General features: G+C 56.3%; 6 protein-coding genes across 6 annotated transcripts; 4 read left to right on the top strand and 2 right to left on the bottom strand.

Annotated features, from left to right (window-relative positions):
* Positions 1–143: 143 nt before the first annotated feature.
* Positions 144–1,070, top strand: PHSY_005001 (guanylate kinase; the record flags this gene model as incomplete). Its single annotated transcript, XM_012335612.1, has 2 exons — positions 144–399; positions 502–1,070. The coding sequence occupies 2 exons, from the start codon at positions 144–146 to the stop codon at positions 1,068–1,070; spliced, it is 825 nt and encodes a 274-aa protein (XP_012191002.1).
* A 189-nt stretch (positions 1,071–1,259) lies between these two features.
* Positions 1,260–3,463, bottom strand: PHSY_005000 (hypothetical protein; the record flags this gene model as incomplete). Its single annotated transcript, XM_012335611.1, has 6 exons — positions 1,260–1,933; positions 2,641–2,718; positions 2,803–2,950; positions 3,033–3,121; positions 3,205–3,300; positions 3,391–3,463. 6 exons carry the CDS (start codon positions 3,461–3,463, stop codon positions 1,260–1,262), a joined length of 1,158 nt encoding a protein of 385 aa, XP_012191001.1.
* A 603-nt stretch (positions 3,464–4,066) lies between these two features.
* PHSY_004999 (hypothetical protein) lies at positions 4,067–5,599 on the top strand (the record flags this gene model as incomplete). The annotated part of the gene is made up of 1 exon (XM_012335610.1): positions 4,067–5,599. One exon carries the CDS (start codon positions 4,067–4,069, stop codon positions 5,597–5,599), a length of 1,533 nt encoding a protein of 510 aa, XP_012191000.1.
* Positions 5,600–5,650: 51 nt separating this feature from the next.
* Positions 5,651–8,200, bottom strand: PHSY_004998 (hypothetical protein; the record flags this gene model as incomplete). The annotated part of the gene is made up of 1 exon (XM_012335609.1): positions 5,651–8,200. One exon carries the CDS (start codon positions 8,198–8,200, stop codon positions 5,651–5,653), a length of 2,550 nt encoding a protein of 849 aa, XP_012190999.1.
* Positions 8,201–9,528: 1,328 nt separating this feature from the next.
* Positions 9,529–14,520, top strand: PHSY_004997 (retrograde transport, endosome to Golgi-related protein; the record flags this gene model as incomplete). The annotated part of the gene is made up of 1 exon (XM_012335608.1): positions 9,529–14,520. One exon carries the CDS (start codon positions 9,529–9,531, stop codon positions 14,518–14,520), a length of 4,992 nt encoding a protein of 1,663 aa, XP_012190998.1.
* Positions 14,521–15,414: 894 nt separating this feature from the next.
* On the top strand, positions 15,415–16,617 carry PHSY_004996 (expressed protein; the record flags this gene model as incomplete). The annotated part of the gene is made up of 1 exon (XM_012335607.1): positions 15,415–16,617. The coding sequence occupies one exon, from the start codon at positions 15,415–15,417 to the stop codon at positions 16,615–16,617; it is 1,203 nt and encodes a 400-aa protein (XP_012190997.1).
* Between the last annotated feature and the right edge of the window lie 459 nt (positions 16,618–17,076).

Below are 17,076 nucleotides of genomic sequence, written 5' to 3'. Positions count from 1 at the left end.
TCTTTTGAAGACCGCAGAAACGGGTACCGTCTCCGAGCTGCAGGGTAACACAGTGTAGCGTCAAGAGCAACACGATCCACATTCAAGCTCTCACCACCAACTTGCACGCCTCCTGGATACTTGGACAAGCCGGCAGCACTCGAATGAATCGCTGGATCACTCCGCTCCGCACCGCCGCTTCGAGACCTTGCCTGCCATCACCAACATCATCGCAAACCGTCAAGAGGACGGCTGTTGCATCTATCGCCAACATGTCGACTTCCAACTGGGCATCGACTCCTCCCATCCCGAGTGACAAGCGTCCTATTGTGCTTTCGGGTCCTTCCGGTGTGGGTAAGAGCACTCTGCTCAAGAAGCTCTTTGACGAGTTCCCTAACGACTTCGGCTTTTCCGTTTCTCGTAAGTCATTGTCCAAGCTCTTTGGCGGACAACCCTTCAATCGAAGAGACTGACCTTCCTTCTCTTGCTACTTTTTGGTTGGTCTCACCTATCCTTTCGCAGATACCACAAGAGATCCTCGACCAGGCGAGGTTCGAGGTCAATCCTATCACTACGTGACGCAACAAGAGTTCGAAGACCTCGTCCAGCAAGGCGCCTTCCTCGAACACGCCAAGTTCGGCGGCAACCGCTACGGCACCACCGCCAAAGCCGTCGCTGATGTCTCTACCGAAGGCGTTAAGGGTGCAGATGGAAGCACAGCCGCTCGTCGTGCCATCCTCGACATCGACGCTCAAGGTGTAAAACTCATCAAAGCAAATCACCCTTCGTTGAACCCAATCTACATCTTCATCTCTCCTCCTTCCTTTTCCACGTTGAAGCAGAGATTGATAGGTCGAGGCACAGAGACGGCGGAATCCGTCAACAAGAGGCTGACCATGGCAGCCACGGAGATGGCGTATGCGAGGGAGAAGGGCGCACACGATTGGATCATTGTCAATGACGATTTGGACAAGGCGTATGGGCTCTTGAAGAAGGCTATCGGCGAGACGTTGAAGGAAGGAGAGGACGATGTCATGCCAGGGAAGGATCAGGATGAGGAAGAGTGGTTGGAGCAGCAACAGCAGCAATAATCGTGATTCGATGTAGCTCGGCGGTGCTCGAATCAGTTGTGCCTCGTTTACGGCATGTCCGACTCCAAAAAGATCTGGCATTTTCACCACATGCAATGCTACGCTCTATTCAGATCATCAGGAAGAGATCGCTTCGTGCACTCGTACCGCTGCATCAGAGCCCGATTGCTGTTCGTTTCGCTCAGCATGCTACGACCTCCACTGCTTGTCAGCATCTGTCAATGGCACATACACCACACCGCAGATCTTCTTCCTCTTCACCTCACCATCCTCCCCCTTATCGACCTGATAGATGTTCTGATTTCCAGAACCATCCTGTTCTTCGACCGGAATGAACATCCTGCCCGGAGCCTTCAACTGATCCACTAAAGCTTCCGGGAATCCCGGAGCAGCCGCCCCGACATGAATCGCATCAAACGGTGCTTCCGCTTCCACGCCACTCCTGCCGTCCCCGCAGGCATTCACGATCTGTCCATTTTTCAACTCGCCATGCAGCCCGTCCTTGCCCAGATTCGTATTCGCTTGATCGACCAGTGCTTGGATATGATCGATACCGACCACTTTTCCATTCCCCTTCACGAGATGGTGGAAAATAGCAAGGGTGTAACCGGAACCAGAACCTACATCGAGGACTTTTGCACCGGGTTGGAGGAAGGGAAGAAGATTCTCCGCCGCAAGCGCATGGATGTGTGGGGCAGAGATCGTCGCACCGAACCCGATACTCTGCGGTGAATCTTCGTAGGCGGACCTTTTGGATGGCACGTAGTTGGCACGGTCGACTTTGGTCATGGCCTCGAATACGCGTGATGAGGTGATCAGCGAGTGATTGCGCATGTTGCTGATCAGCTCGACGTTGGTCGCCCCTGAACAGCGCCAAGCCATCTTGAAGTAGCGGAAGAGATTCGCCTCACACGATGGTGAGTGTGGTCGTGGTAGGGGGTTTGGTCTGGGAGGCGCCGTCGCTTGAAATTCTGTCTTGTTCGGACGGCAAAGTTCAGCGGCACAACAGCCCATACTCAAGACTGAAGATGAATAGGCGATGAAGATGCCGGGCCGATGTGTGCTTGTGAGTGACGAAAGGAAAGGTGGATGGTATCTACTTCGCAAGAGCAGGAGGATTAAAGGACAGTGGTGTGTGCGCTTTCAGCATGCAGGGTCCAATTTTTACGCTCAAAGCTCTGTATGGCCAAAAAATTCGCGACTCACTCCTCCACCTCACGCGATCTTGCCTCTTGCGTCCAGAGAGCCAGACAAAGCAAGATGTCGCCCCAGAACCACGCTCAATCAAAACGCTCGAAGCGTATTCGTACGCCATTGGGACAGCATTGTCTCAGCGATCGTGATCAATGGTATGAGACATGGTGTTGCTGGCGATAGAAGTACAGTGATGCCCTTTGAGCGAGTTCAACATCGGCTCCGCCATTGTTCGTGATATGACGGTTGGCTTACACCTCCATCACTTTGCAACGACCTTGTCGTATGTTGTACCCTCTGTTATGCACACCAGATGTAGAGCGAATTGAGGTCAACATTCTGTCCAGCTTTTGTGGCTGAGGATTGTATAACTTACTGATAGCGCCACCGGCAAGACTCCTTCGTACATTGCTTGCGAATACGGATCGATCTTTGCGAAGGTCCTCCGCCGCCTCTGTAGCCACGAATTCCAGCAAAACATCTTAGCGGTCAGTGACCTGATATAAGCTCTATCCCATCGCAACGTTGCAAAACTTACCTTTGTTCAATGGGTCGTCAGCATTTGGTTCCAGGAACAGGTACTGCAGCCCAACCATGACCGAATTTAGGTTGAGAACGGGCTTCCAGTCCTCTCGAAGGATGTTGAGGCAGACGTTGCCCTCAAGGTCGACATTTGGATGGTAGATCTGTCAAATCATGCATAAAAGAGAGGTGCTTTTGATGAGCGCTCAGCTGAAGCCTATAATTGCGAGCGAAACAGAGACTTACCTTTTGCGTGCATTTAACCTTGGGAGGGTCGTGTGGGTAGTTGTTGTTGATGGCGAATGTGAATTTGAAGGAGCCAGTCTTGTACATGCCTGCCAAGTCGTCGTTGGGGTATCGTATATTTGAGTCAGTTTCAGACACTCGGTGACGGTCGCGATCAGGGTCTGCTTCTTACCCTCGTCTGGTTCGATTGTGAGAGTGAAATTGAGGACGTCTGCTGGGTCAGGGAAGTCCGTCCTCATCGTCTTTGGTAGCTCGAGTTCGGTGAGATCTGGGAAGCGGGCGCAAGTCAACAGAGGTTCATATGCGTAAGTTCTCAACACAGCGTCGTACCGTGAGAAAAGCGGTAGCATTCTCATACCTTTTTGCACCCTAAGTTGCGCCGGTGATGTCTTTGGCTTCTTCTTCTTGGCCGACTCTTCTTCCTTCTTCATGCTCCAGATCTGGTGGCAGTCAATCGAATGTATCCGTCAGTATCGAAAGCAATTACTGGAGTCAGCGTCCTCATCGTCCTTACTTTGATCATGATGAATAGAGAGCAGCAACCGTGTCGTTGCTGAGTCTATAACGATTGAAGTGGTTGGTATCGAATGCGTCTACTGAGCGAGTTTGTGCCTCAAACGGAATAATGCCTGGCTTGGACGAGGATGTAGAACTGTGCCTTTTGATGGATGGGGATAGGCGAAGCGTCACGGTCTTGATCGATGTGTGTAAACGGAGCCTTTGTGCAAGGCGATGAAAAGGATATGGTGGAAGAGAGTCAAGACACTCGAAGCTCGAAGATAAGCCGATACCTAACGCCGGACAAAGGCGGCGGCTGCGCTTCGCTTGAGAAATTCCACGATCGGAACCGCCGTTTTCTCCAGAAATTTGGGCAGCACAACGCGATCTGATTTCGGCCCACCTTGCAAAGGAAGGTGTGGAGGTCTCGACAGCTGCATTGAGCGCATGGAGAGACCAACACTTCGGAAACATCTCCGAGAGCTATCGTTCCTTTCCGTCACCCATGCATCCCTCCTCTCTCTCGACTTAGACCGATGCCGAGACTTCCAGTGTCTTCGCAATCGAGCTCCGTCGCCGGCACTGTCCCGCCGCCCATGTTTCCTCCAGCTTCCGATGCTGCTCACCCACCCCAACCACGGGATGACCGACAACTCAGCGTCCTCACGCTCAACTGCTGGGGTCTCAAGTACATCTCCAAGCTACGACTGCAACGCATCAAAGCCATCGCTTCCCTCCTGGCATCATCCACGACTCCACATTACGACTTTGTCTGCCTCCAAGAGGTCTGGTACGAATCCAAAGACTGGCGGTTCCTCAAGCACACGCTCGCCTCCCGCTATCCCCACTCCAAATTCTTCTACTCGGGAGCATTTGGTTCAGGTCTCGCTATTCTCTCTCGCTGGGCCATACTCGAAACAAAAACGCATCCCTATTCGCTCAATGGCCAGCCCCTTCATGTACAACACGGGGACTGGTTCGTGGGGAAAGCGTGTGGATGTGTCACCGTTGATCATCCGAGATTGGGGTTGCTGGACGTTTGGAATACTCATTTCATAGCAGCAGGCGGCGAAGATGGTCCAGAGTACAAGAGGTCGCATCGTATCACTCAGGCCTTCGAGCTCGCGAAGGAATGTCGGAACAGCGCAAGTCGAGGGCGACATGTGGTTTGTGTGGGAGATCTCAACTCTACACCTCCATCGTTGGCGATTGGACTGATGAGACACGTTGGCGGGTTGTATGATAGCTTCTTGGACTCGCATCCTCAGCTACCGGAGCAAGCGACGTCTTTGGATCAGGGAGAGGACGCGTCGAGGATCGGCGGACACGGATTTGCGCCGCCAAATCCACAGCGAGCTATCGAGGAACTCGGCGTCACCTGTGATTCTCCTCTCAACACCTGGACCACCGGAAAGAATCTCGACGAACGTGCAACGCGGGGCGCAGGCAAGAGGCTCGACTACGTCCTCTTCCGCGGCCCCGTTGAAATGCAACCTGGTTCCACGTCGTACTCAGCATCCGCATCTGGCCGCGGTCGTCTCGCATGCACCTCCTCCTCCGTCGTCATCACCGACATCATCCCAGCTCACCAATGCTCTTTCTCCGACCACTTCGGCGTCGCCTCCACATTCGACATCCTAGACACCATCTCACCCTCCACAACCAACGACAAGCCCTCTCAACACCGGATCCTCACATCCACCCTGCACGCTCTATCCGGAGCTTTCGCCGCCAGTCGTTCCAACCAAATGTCTCACTTTTACGTCTTTGGAACGGCCCTTCTGGTCGCAATCGGTCTGATCATAGCAAGCATCTTTCAGCCCTTGGGTGGCGTCAATCCCGTATTCGTGCTGCTAGCAGTAGTCGCAGGATGGGCGGGGACAACCATGCTTTACAGCGCAGTGATTTGGGGCGAGTGGGAGAAACGTACGCTTCGTACTGTGATGGAGTTGATCGAGTTGGAGCTCAATTATCTTCGACCAGCTCAGAGCGGCACCGCCAACGGCAGCAGCAACGCTAGCCCTTCACAAGCTTTGCACGACGCTGTGCGAGAAGGGACACTCTTCTGATCTTATGCGATGATCATCTAATGAAATGCAATGCATGTAGCGCAGCTACATTCAGGCTGTGATACCATTCTTGACACCTGCCGCTGCACCGTTGTGAATCGCGTGTCTCGGCGTCGTCGGCGTCGTCGCTGATGACTGCTGAGAGTGACCTGACATGGCCGCACTGGCGGCAAGGTTCAAAGGCGGTGGAGGAGCACGTGCACTCCGAGATGCTAGCGGCAACCGATTCGTTCGCGCACCTGCTGGCAATGAAGTCCTATCCGCACCGATTGACGACGAAGCCACCACGCTGGTTGGCCGTTTGGGCAGAGGACGTGTGAAAGTGTCGATGGCCGCATTCTTGCGAACGATCATGACCTTGTCCGGCCCGAATCGAATCCCTGCCGGAATTTCGCCGTCCACATCCACGGTGACAACAGGTTGAAGGATGGCAACCTCGGAGCGCGGCAGTGCGGGATGTCGGATCGTGTCGTCTGTGACGGTTGCGAGCGCCGAAGATGCCAAGCCAGTGCTCGTGCTCATGCGTCGACCAGTGTACACCGAACCTGGAGAGCGCGCAAAGGCCGACGACCCGTGCTTGTCGACGAGCGAGTAGGTAGATCCAAGACCGACAGAGCTTCGTCGGTGACTGGCGTTGTGCGGGGCATACGTCTTGGGACGGTTGAGCGCGGCACTGGAAAAGTCCCACAGGATCATCTTGCAATCCTCCCCGACAGACGCAAATCGATAGGTTCGATCGTCCGAAGACCATCGCCAAGGATCCCATGCAAGTCCGGTGACAAACGACGTGTGACCCTGACACCTTGCAACTATGCGTCCTTCGCGGGGAGCCCACACGGTAACCAGGTCGTCTTCGCCTCCTGTCAACACAAATTTGCCATCAGGAGACCAGACAACACAATTGAATCCTCCAAAGTACGATTCAAACGTGTCGAGCAAACGCTCCGAGTTGACGTCAGCGATGCGAAGGATGCCGTCTTCGGCCACAAGGGCCACGTGCGAGTAGTCTGGCGAAAAGGCAAAGTCGGTGATGCGCGTTTTTGAAACGGCCCAGTGCGAGACAGGGTTGAGGCGCGACCATGACGTCTCTTTGCCTTTACCTGAGAGTCCGTTGCCATTGGAAGCCGCGTTGGCAGCGGCGACGGCAGCTGCAGCCGCTGCCTGCTGGTATTCGCGCGAGTGCAAAGAGCCTCCGGAGGGCAACCCAGATGTGATTGGCACGGCGCCTGGCTTTGTGACTAGGAGAAGCGGCTGCCCCCCGGAGCCGGAGTCGGCCGCCTGCCGTCGCTGCGAAAGCGTACCTGGAGCAACGCCGGTCCTCATTTTCGAAAGGTTCGTGACGCTGCCGGAGCTGGTGGACAAGTTCGTGTCGCCAACGTCGGTCTGCGTCGTAGTGGTGGTGGTCGAGCTCGTTACCGTGCGAGTTCCCATCATTGGACGGGACTCAGCGATGCCAGACCCAAGCGCGATTCCGGATGCCGCTCCTGCGGCTGGGTTCGAGGAAGTTGACGCGTTCGATGCAGAGGTCTGACTGGCCGACATAGCAACCGAGGAAGGGGTGCCGGGTACGCCGATGGCGGACTGAAGAGCAGCGCTGGATGACGACGGGGTGTCACCAGCAAAAGCTTCCCAGGTAGCTGCAACAAAGTCGCTCGAATCCTCGCGCTCGCGATCGTACACAAGAATGCTTCCATCTGCATGTGCTGCCATGAAGAGGTTCTCGCTTCCGGGTAGCCAGCGCACCTGCGTGACGGCCGAGCTCGTAATGCACCCACCTTTGTTGATGCGCGAGTATTTCGAGGCAATTGGATCGAGCCAGACCAAATCGCCAGTGACGAAGCCGATGACAATGTCGAGACGGTCGTGCGAGCGCGTGAACTGGTTGACATCATGGGCAGATGGGGAGGCGCCGAAGGTGATACGAGCCAAACTCTCCTTTGTCCTGCCATTCGTGTCCGCTAGCCAGAAGAAGGAGCGGGCGTTGGTGAGGAAAGTGAAGTGCTCGGCATCGGTGCGGGCGGCAAGAATTTTGGCGAGGTCCGGGTGGGTCATCATGCGGTTGACAAAGTTGCTCGAGGTGTTTTTGAGACTGTTCTTGGGACGCGCAGGTTTGGCATTGAGCTTGCCCATGGTCTCGCCGAGACCCGAGAAGCCCATGCCGGGGCCACCGATGCCAGCTATACCCGCCGATGGTCCTGCGCTGCCTGGCGGCAATCCGCCTGTGAGGCTCGATGAAGGAGCGTCGATACCTTGGGATGCGAGGGGCGCTTCGAGAAGGACACTGAGCGATGGCGCAGAGGCGAAGTCGGCTGCGCTGGAATCGGACGCCTTTTTGGACGAGACCGGATATCGAAGACTGACGCTAGACACTCGAGGCGTCGGGTAGACGGCCGAGAGACCGAGTTGAGTGGTGGGCACAGGATTGAGATGGATCATGGGCTGTGGTGGTGGCGTGAAGCGCGAGGTGCAGACGTACATGCCTTCGGGAGCGTCAAAGGACTCGGTGGTCATGACCGCAGCAGCCGCTGGAGCTGGTGGTTGCGCCGACACGAGTGTAGTGCCACCTGGCAGAGGCCGCATGGCGGTGGGCGGGAATGCCATCGGATACGCCATTTTGGGCGAGCGAGCGAGCGAGGCAGCGTCGAGGTCGGCGATGATGGTCTGGTCAGGTTTGCTGCGTCGCGGCCGATCCAAAATTAGCAGGCCGGATCGCGACCAAAATGAAAGTGGTTCGCCGACGCTATGGTCGTGGCATGAGGGATCGGAGGGAGAGGCAGATCGACAGGGTGGTGGACGAGACTGGGGTTGAAGTGAATCGAGGATGCAAGCGAAGGTGAGGAGGGATCGTGCGTGTGGCCGGCCTTGCTGCCCTTCGGATGTCTCCCGTCGAGCCGAATGACAGAGACAGACGACCGGTGTGGGGAGCGAGTGAGCATACGTCTTCTAGCGGAAGGACCGACGGACGGTAAAGGGTCGCTGTTGCTTCGGTTGCGTCGGTCGAGCCGAAGTCACCAAAAGTTGGGGTTGGCAAGCCGACCGAGCAGAAAGTCTTGGCCGGTGGCGATGACAAGAGGGTTCTGTCGGACTTCGAAAGGCGGGCTGATGATAATTCTCATTCCACCTCCTTCGTCCAGTCAAGAAGCTCGTCAGCGCCCCCGCCTTTAGCTTCTGTAAAATACTGCTTGTCTAGCGTCAGGCACCAAATAACTTGCAGCCAGCCACGCCAGCCGCACACGCACATTCTTGCAGCCACATTGCATGTCCGCCTATGTCACTTGGCTGCGCAAGCTCGGATTCTGGCAGTCAACACGTCGAAGCCTCTCAGTCACACCAACTTCGGCTCGCGACTGGCTCGTCACAAGGCTTCAACACGGCACTGTCGGTAGTCGCGATTTTCGCCTAGCCGTCTTGATGGAGGAATTCAGCTGAGGCGTGGACCGGCCGGGCTGCGAGCCAAGCTCAGCAGCCTGCTGTTCGGTGTGTGCGGAAGTGGCCATGCCGAGACACGTCCTTGTGCAATTCGGCTTTTCCGGGCCCTCTCTCTGATTTGGCTGGGCCTTTGCTGATCCGTGCAGCTGACCTTTTCAGACATATTGTAACTTGCAGAGCCGTAACAGTATATTTTCAAATCTTCTGGCAGCAATGGAAGCGATGCAAGCAAGGGCCAACGAAGTAACCTCACACAAACCAACAACCAACACTTGACACGCCAATCGACCCGGGCTCGTTCGCGTCGTCGCCATCGTCATCTATCTCTGTCATAATTAGCGACTCGCTGACAGAGACACAGCGCGAGGAACGCTTCTTACAACGGCTTTGGACCATCGGATCCTGCTTGATGGGCTACACGCCGAGCTCTAGCTGGCAAAGTCAGCATCATGTCCACGGGCGTCGATGAGACTGCGGTTGCTTTGAGTCGCAACGCCGGTATGCCTTCCACTTCTGCGGGCGATCAGACGGCGAGCTCTACTCACTTCCGCAATGGTATCACCAGCCCTGGAAGTCCGGGCTCCGAAGCCGACTCGACCATCAATAGCACCGCTTTCGCCTCCAGCGTCCTCGCTTCGCGGCTGGGCAGAGGTATCTACTCATCCGCAGGTGCGGCAAGCTCATCCCTCAGCCTTTCCGTCTCTGGATTCAATTCACCGGCGCTCGCTCTGACTGGCTTCAACGCCGTCTCGACCGTCCTGAACAACCCATCCAAGCGCCAGCATCCCATCGATCCAAAGTCATCTCGCTTCCCGCCCGTAACACCGAATCATGTCCCCGCCGACATCCCAAAGGTCAAAAAGGCCGAGCTCGACTCCTACTTGTCCTCTGTACGACCAGAGTGGGACCGCTTCATGCGCAATCAGAGCATGGGTCGGCAGGGCAAGGCCACCATCGAACAGCAACAGCAGCAGCAACGGCAACAGCGACGCTCTTCCGCCCACGATTCCTCGCACGATTCGGAACCACTAGGCCAGCACACTTCACGGCACCGATCCACGAACAGTATCGCTTCTCTTTCCTCCGACCTTCAGGCTGTTCCACCGCCTCAAGCTCGGAAGCGTCTCCCCAACCTCAGTGCTGTACCCCAGGTCTTCTTCTCCGAGGAGTTCGACCTCGGCAATCCGTACACTTTCGACCAAGTCACCGAACGCTACAAGGTCGCTACCACGTCCCCTTCAGAGCAGAATGGAGGTGCTCCTGAATACGATGTTGCGTTGAATGAGATGCTCCAAGAGAAGCTCAGCTACTATTCCGACGTCATCGAGCAGCATCTGATCATCGAGATCGGCCAGCAGTCGTCCTCCTTCTTTGCCGCCCTTGAGAACCTCAACGATCTCAATGCCGAGGCAGAGAGCTGCCTTCGCAAGATCGACCATCTCAAGTCCGAGCTCGAACACATCGACGAGAACCAAGCGAAGAAGGGCCTCAAAGTTGTTCAGCAACAGCAGCACCGACGACAGCTCGAACGCAAACAGGCCGTAGTCCAGGACGTCCGCCAGCTGGTCGAGCGTCGCGATCTGGTTCAACTTCTCTTACAGCAGGGCGAGACCGAAGAAGCGCTTGATCTACTCAACAAACTCAGGTCTACTCTCCGCCGCACCGATGGCCACGATGGGCCAGTCAAGACTGATATGAACGGCGCAACAAGGACAGACCCTGTGATCACACTCTCTAACCTGCAATGTCTGGCAAGCGTCTCTCCGCAGCTCCATGAAATGGAACAGGCCTTGTCCGGTATGCTGGAGCAAAATCTCGTTGCGATCCTTCGACAGGACATCGAAACGCGACTTGAAAACTTTTCCCAGAACCGGAATGCTTCCACTTCATCGGCGGACGGCAACATCTACTTTGCCACTGACTCGGTTCAGTCCGGCGGTCTCACGCTTCAATCAGAAACCACAGCTTCAGAGCCACCGCTTACACCGGCAAAGACACCGACATCGCCTTTTGGCCACTCCGCTCGCACTCTTTCTTCGCACGACTCCGACTTGGCCTCCCGCATTGCGCCGCTCGTCGTTGGGCTCGCCAGAACCGAAGGCATTGAAAAGGCAGTGACATCGTACCGTGATGTGGCCATTCGAGCAGTCAGGGAGACGTGGAAGGAGACGCTGTCGCAGTCCGGCGAAGAAATGGCGGAGACGGTCAAGTGGCTCCTTGCCGAGGATCTGCCCAAGTACGACGACCACGACGACTTGCCAGCACCTGCCGCACGCATTAGAGATCTCGAGCATGGCACCTTCCTCAACGTGAGCCGAAATCTATTCGAGACGCTGATGGAGTGCCTCAAGGGCGTTGATGCTCAATGCACACTCGTCCTACGCATCTTGAACGGTCTGGCTTCCGAATCGTCGTCGAGCCATGGTGAGACAACAGCGGTAGGTGACGACAAGGCCGATCCTCTATCGTCAGGTGTCGCTCCCTCAACCAAGCTACCCTCACCGCCCACCATGCCAAGAGGAGTTCCGACCGCTCTGCCAGCCAAGCTTTCCGACGTGGTGGTTGCTTCAGCCGAACAGGCGCACAGTCTGTGCGCACGTCTGCTCACACTTCGAGCCACAACGCATGCAGCCCTTGAGTTGCCGCCCTTCCTTGTCGTCTTCCAGCTCTGCTGGAGCTTCGTACTGTCTTCCGAACAGCTCTGCCGAAAGATGATCGTTGGCTTGCGAGGCACCGTCCTTGGTCAGGCCAAGGGCTTCCTTGCTAATTTTCATCGTCGACGCATTGAGCGCGCCGCCAAGGCGGTCGAAGAGGAGACATGGGCGCAGGCAGACGTTGGCGCGCATATTCAGAGTCAAATCCGACAGATCGTCAGCAGTGCCGTCCAAGACCCCTCCGACTTTGTCGTCACTGCCGGCGACGGTCAGTCGGACGCGACAGTGGAGGCGACAGGAGATACCGATGTGGATCAAGCAGCCAGTTCGACCAAAACATTGGACATCGAGGATCGGCAGTACTTTGTCGTGCATGCCAGTCTCGATGTGCTGGCGCTGCTCGTCGACTATCTCAAAGTCGTGATCAACTTGCCTTTGCTCACCACGGAAGCCATGGCGAGGGTGGTCGAATTTCTCAAGCAGTTCAACTCGCGAACCTGCCAGGTCGTGCTCGGTGCTGGTGCCATGCGATCCGCTGGCCTCAAGAACATCACCGCCAAACATTTGGCGCTGGCGTCACAGTCGCTGTCGATCATGATCTCGCTTATCCCCTACATTCGCGAAACAGTGCGCAGGCACCTGTCGCCAAAGCAAGCCGTCATGCTCACGGAGTTTGACAAGCTACGTCGCGATTTCCAGGAGCACCAGTACGAGATTCACGCCAAGCTCGTCGCCATCATGTCGGATCGCCTCACGGTGCACTGCCGCACGCTGAGTGCACTCGATTGGAACGCAGACAAAGCGGCCGCCGACGAGAAGCCACAAGAAGACGAAAACAAAGACGCTGAACCGAACAGGTACGCTGCGGATCTGGTAAAGGAGACTGCGACACTGCACAAGGTGTTGAGCAAGTATCTCCAGCCTGTCGTTGTAGAGCATGTCATCGGCCAGGTGTTGCGTGCCACAGATGCACGTATCGCTCAAGAGTTCGAGAAGATCCCGATTAAAAATCAGCGGGCCATTGATCGCATGCAGACCGATGTTCGCTATCTTGAGACCAAATTGTCCGTCCTCAAGCACGTGGAATGGAAGGACGAAGCCCTGCAACAGGTCCTGGCTACCAAGCACGTCCCCCATGCGGCGCCGGCCGTGAATGTTTCCGCGTCCACCGGACCCTCGACTCCGAATAGCGAGTCTGTTCCAGGCTCGCCAGCCCTCGACAAGCCTGCAGCTTCGCCATTTGGGCCGGTGACGTACAAGCCGCGAATCCCGAACATTTTTGCTCGGCGTCAGCAACAACAGCTGAACCAGTCCGGCAGTCCTCGAGCCTCCACCGACGTGCCACCGAGTTCTACACCAGGTGAGACGCAGCGATCAGTGGAGTCGACGCCGCGCACCAGCCTGCAGATCCAGCAGCAGCAGCCGGCTAGCGCAACACTAGGGAGCCAGCAGGCGGCAAGTTCCGCTCCCGAGTCGTCCAAGGGGCTCTCGACATCGGTTGCAAGGAGCATCGAGGAAGAAGCCAGCGGCGTACCGCCCACGCCGCCGTCGAAGGGCCATGAGATCCAGTCGACAGCTTCTGTAATCGTCCAGACGGGGGACACGGATGCAGGAGAGGAAGAAGATCTTGTGGCGCCGGTTGTTCCTGCTCCCGAAGCAGTCGCAAGGGTGCTCGAGGAGGGAGGCAAATTTTCTTCTGACCTCGCAGACCCTTCTGCGGCCCCTGAGGCGGGCGACGCGATCGAGCCCGTAAAGAAGGCAACTCCGAACGAGGCTGCAGATACCGGCCATAGTCCCCAAGATGAGCAAAGCCAAGCCAATGCAGATGCTGCTACTCCCGTCGCCTCGCACGACGGGGCACAGGATCAAGCCACGCAGGTGGCTAAGACGACCACCACGAAGCCAGATGAGGCCTCAGATGCGGGAATCAAGACGTCCTTGGTCAGCGCCTCGGCCGGCTTGGGGGAGAGCGAGACACGTAGACCTTCGACACCCAAGAAGGACAGCTTTTCTGCGGCGGCAGTTGCAGCTGAGGCATCCCCGGCTCGTAGCGGTGCTTCGACGCCAGCAGGAACGCCAGTCAAGCTTGGGAGAATGTCATTGAAGGAGCGACTCGCTGAAGCCGCAAGGAAGCGAGCTCAGCAGTCTTCGTCGGCGGCTCGACCCAGCAGCCAACCTGAAGCTCCGACGACTACCACCGCCGCTGCACAACCATCCGAGACGGCACTTGTCGATCTCGCTGCTGCAGCAGCGGATACGACTCTTCCGGAGGCCAACGTCGCAGAAAACATCGACCAGTCAAGTGCGAGCGAGCCATTGGCCGAAAGTCAACCTCAAAAACAAAATTCACTGGGAACAGTTGGCAACGCGCAGCAGCTCAAAGAGTCGGAAGAGCCGAAGAGAACCTCCGATCCTCTCACGAAAACAGCCGCTGGTGAGACCCGCGCAGATTCTGCTGCTGAAGCATCGGAGAAAGCGGTCGTGGATGCTTCGAAGGAAGCAGAAGCGAGTGAGCTGGGCCCGACGAGTGACAGCGCTGCAGCACAGCCCGCCGACGAGCAAGCTGCGAAGGTGGATGGCGACGCCTCAAGGATCCCTTCACCGACTGATACCACGGAACCCTCCGAGCAAGTTCCGGATCACGCTGTGACACCAGCAGAAGCACATGTTGATCGAGAAGGCGACAATGATGACGATGGCGATATCAATGGCGACGATGCGGAAGGAGAAGCGGATGGCGATGCGAACGAGACCACCAACGATTCGGCTCCTGGAGGTGGCTCTGGCTCGAGCAGCAAAAAGAACAAGAAGAAGAAGAAAAAGGGCAAGAAGAAGTAGAGCCCCACCAGAAGGAAGGAACCAAGCTGTAACGAAAATCCAAATTGCGTTGCTTGCTTTGCACCGATGCATCGATGCACTCATTGTTCTTGTGCAGTGAGTGGCTCCTCATACGAAGCGGGGCGTCGTGAGGAAGTTGTGCAGAGAGCCTGCAACACGAAACGGCCTTCCAGAGTGCATCCTCGACTTACACGTTGAGCAATCGAATTATGAGCATGACGGATCGGTGATGTGTTGGAGACCGGTTTTGTCTGTGTCGCGCAAAAATGCAGTGCTGCCGGCACGGTCAACTTCTATAGATTCTCACCGTGTCATGCCATGATCAAACGCCGACTCGAATCGACCCTGGTGGATCGGCAAGCCACAGCACAGGCTAGGGCGAGGCGATATAGCTCGACCCTGAGACGGTGATCAATTTTAATTTTTATAAAATATTTCGAAAAATTAGAGCAGCACAGCTTTGAAACTTGGACTTGGCCGTCTCCGCATGGTATCGCAGAGGCTGTGTCCGGGGGGCAGAAGGAGATAGCGCAGCACGAGCGCGTAAGACGCTCCACAATTTCCAGTCTAAGAGTGATTTCCAAGACACCGCTTCTTGCTCACACCGACGACGCACCACAACAGAACTGGTGCGGCGGCCGTCTTGCAATCATCCATCCTCGCTCGATTTGCCTGGCTACGGTTGCCGTTTCGGAACGTTTCATCGGCTACACAATCGAAACCGCTCGCACCGTCGACAAGAGCTAAAATAGGGTCTTTTTCGATTGCGCTCTGCAGCAGTACCCTTGGCGTAGCTGACGCTGAACCGGTGCGACACAGGGTCGTTGTCACCGTCCGACAAGCTTCTACTACACACATATCCCTCTAAAGAATCCTGTGGTCTTCCCTTCCACCATGTCGTACGCCTTCCAGAGTCCGCGAGCCCAAGTCTCATCGACCTTGCCACGAGCCAACGACGATTACACGCACGACCCCTACTCTGCTGACCCTCAGCATCAGTACGCTCCTTACTACTCTCAGCAGGACCACGACCACTACCGCGACGATCTGGGTGACAGCCACGACAGCAATCCGGCGCGCACCTTGCATCGAGATCATCAGCAGAGCTACGACGACGACCATCACTACTCGGACACCCGCGCTGGCGCTAGTGCAATTGACGATCACAACATGTCGGCAGAGAAGGGCAACTACGGCAGCCCGTACGCTGCCAAGCGTGCGAGCGGCAACTCGATCTGGACAAAGGACGACAAGCGCGCGTTTTCATCGCGGAGCTGCCCTGCCAAGTTCTTCAGGATCTTGATCGGCAACCTGATCCTCGCCATTATCTTTATCGTGTCGATCATCCTTCTGATCGTCATGTTCCTTCGTCCACCCAACGTGGCTATCTCGGGCGTGAGTGTGCCGAATCAGAACGCGGTGAGCTACCAGAACGGTGCGTTCTCCTTCAACGTCAGTGTCGACATCTCTGTCAGCAATCCCAATTCGATCTCGGCCAACATCAAGAAGCTCAACGCCACGGCGTACGATTCGGCGGATCAGTCGACTGCGCTTGGGCATGGTCTTGTAACAAACCAAGCGATCCGAGCCAACGCCAACACAACGGTGGTATTCCCGTTCCAGATCAGGTACAGCCAAAGCGAGGATCCTGATTTCAGCATTATTCAGAACATTGCTTCAGACTGCGGTCTGACGGGCGGATCGGGCGGCGGCGATCTGAGCTTCCTGTTCAAGGTTGAGGTGGACGTTGAGGTGCTCAGCATCACCGTGCCGGTCAACATCAACCGCAACATCTCGTTCCCGTGCCCGTTGAGCGCGTCGAGTTTGCAAGGCGTCCTCAGCGGGCTCGGCGGCTCGCTCGGTAACATTCTTGGTGGGGGCGGTAGTGCAGGCCGTCGAGCCATCACGGAAGGTGCAGAAGCCGACTACGGCGCATTGGCTGACTTGGTCCGCAGACAACTCGCCAAGAGGGCCGCGATCGACATGAGCTCAGTGGAGCTGGTCGCTGCGGTAGCCGATGGACTGGCGAGGCGGTATGCACCTACACCGAAAGACGAGGGCAAGCGCTCGCTCGCCGATGAGCACGATGCGCTGTAAATCAGTTTCCGATTCATTCGCGCTCTTGGAGGCTGTCATACTGTATTCCGATTCATTCACTTCGCAATGCTATGCATGGACATTTGCTATTCCCCATCTCTACGTAAGATCATGTGAGTGTGTGTTCTGAAAAGTCTGGTTGTGAGCTAAAGCAATGCCAAGGGTTGCGACATCGGCGCTGCGAAGGTTCAGATCATCGGGGGCTTCACAACTGTTGCCAGCGAATCCACACTTTAAGTTGATTGGTCGTGCGGCGACAGTACCCGAGGGGCGATCACTGGAGAAACATAAGCTCGTTGGATGCATCGTATGAGCTGATCAACGCTGTGTTGCGTCCTGACGAAGCGAGGAAGAACCCTTGCATTCAGCAGCAGCAGCAGCAGCACCCGCACCGCGAGGAAAAGCGTGCGGTCGATCCTGCCTTGCTGTGCTTGTCGCCGTGACGTGAGCAATTTCCAA

Source organism: Pseudozyma hubeiensis (assembly GCF_000403515.1).
Source record: "Pseudozyma hubeiensis SY62 DNA, scaffold: PHS47, whole genome shotgun sequence".
Taxonomy (NCBI): domain Eukaryota; kingdom Fungi; phylum Basidiomycota; class Ustilaginomycetes; order Ustilaginales; family Ustilaginaceae; genus Pseudozyma; species Pseudozyma hubeiensis.
Note: the sequence above shows the minus strand (reverse complement) of the source record. Positions and strands in the feature narration are given on the sequence as shown.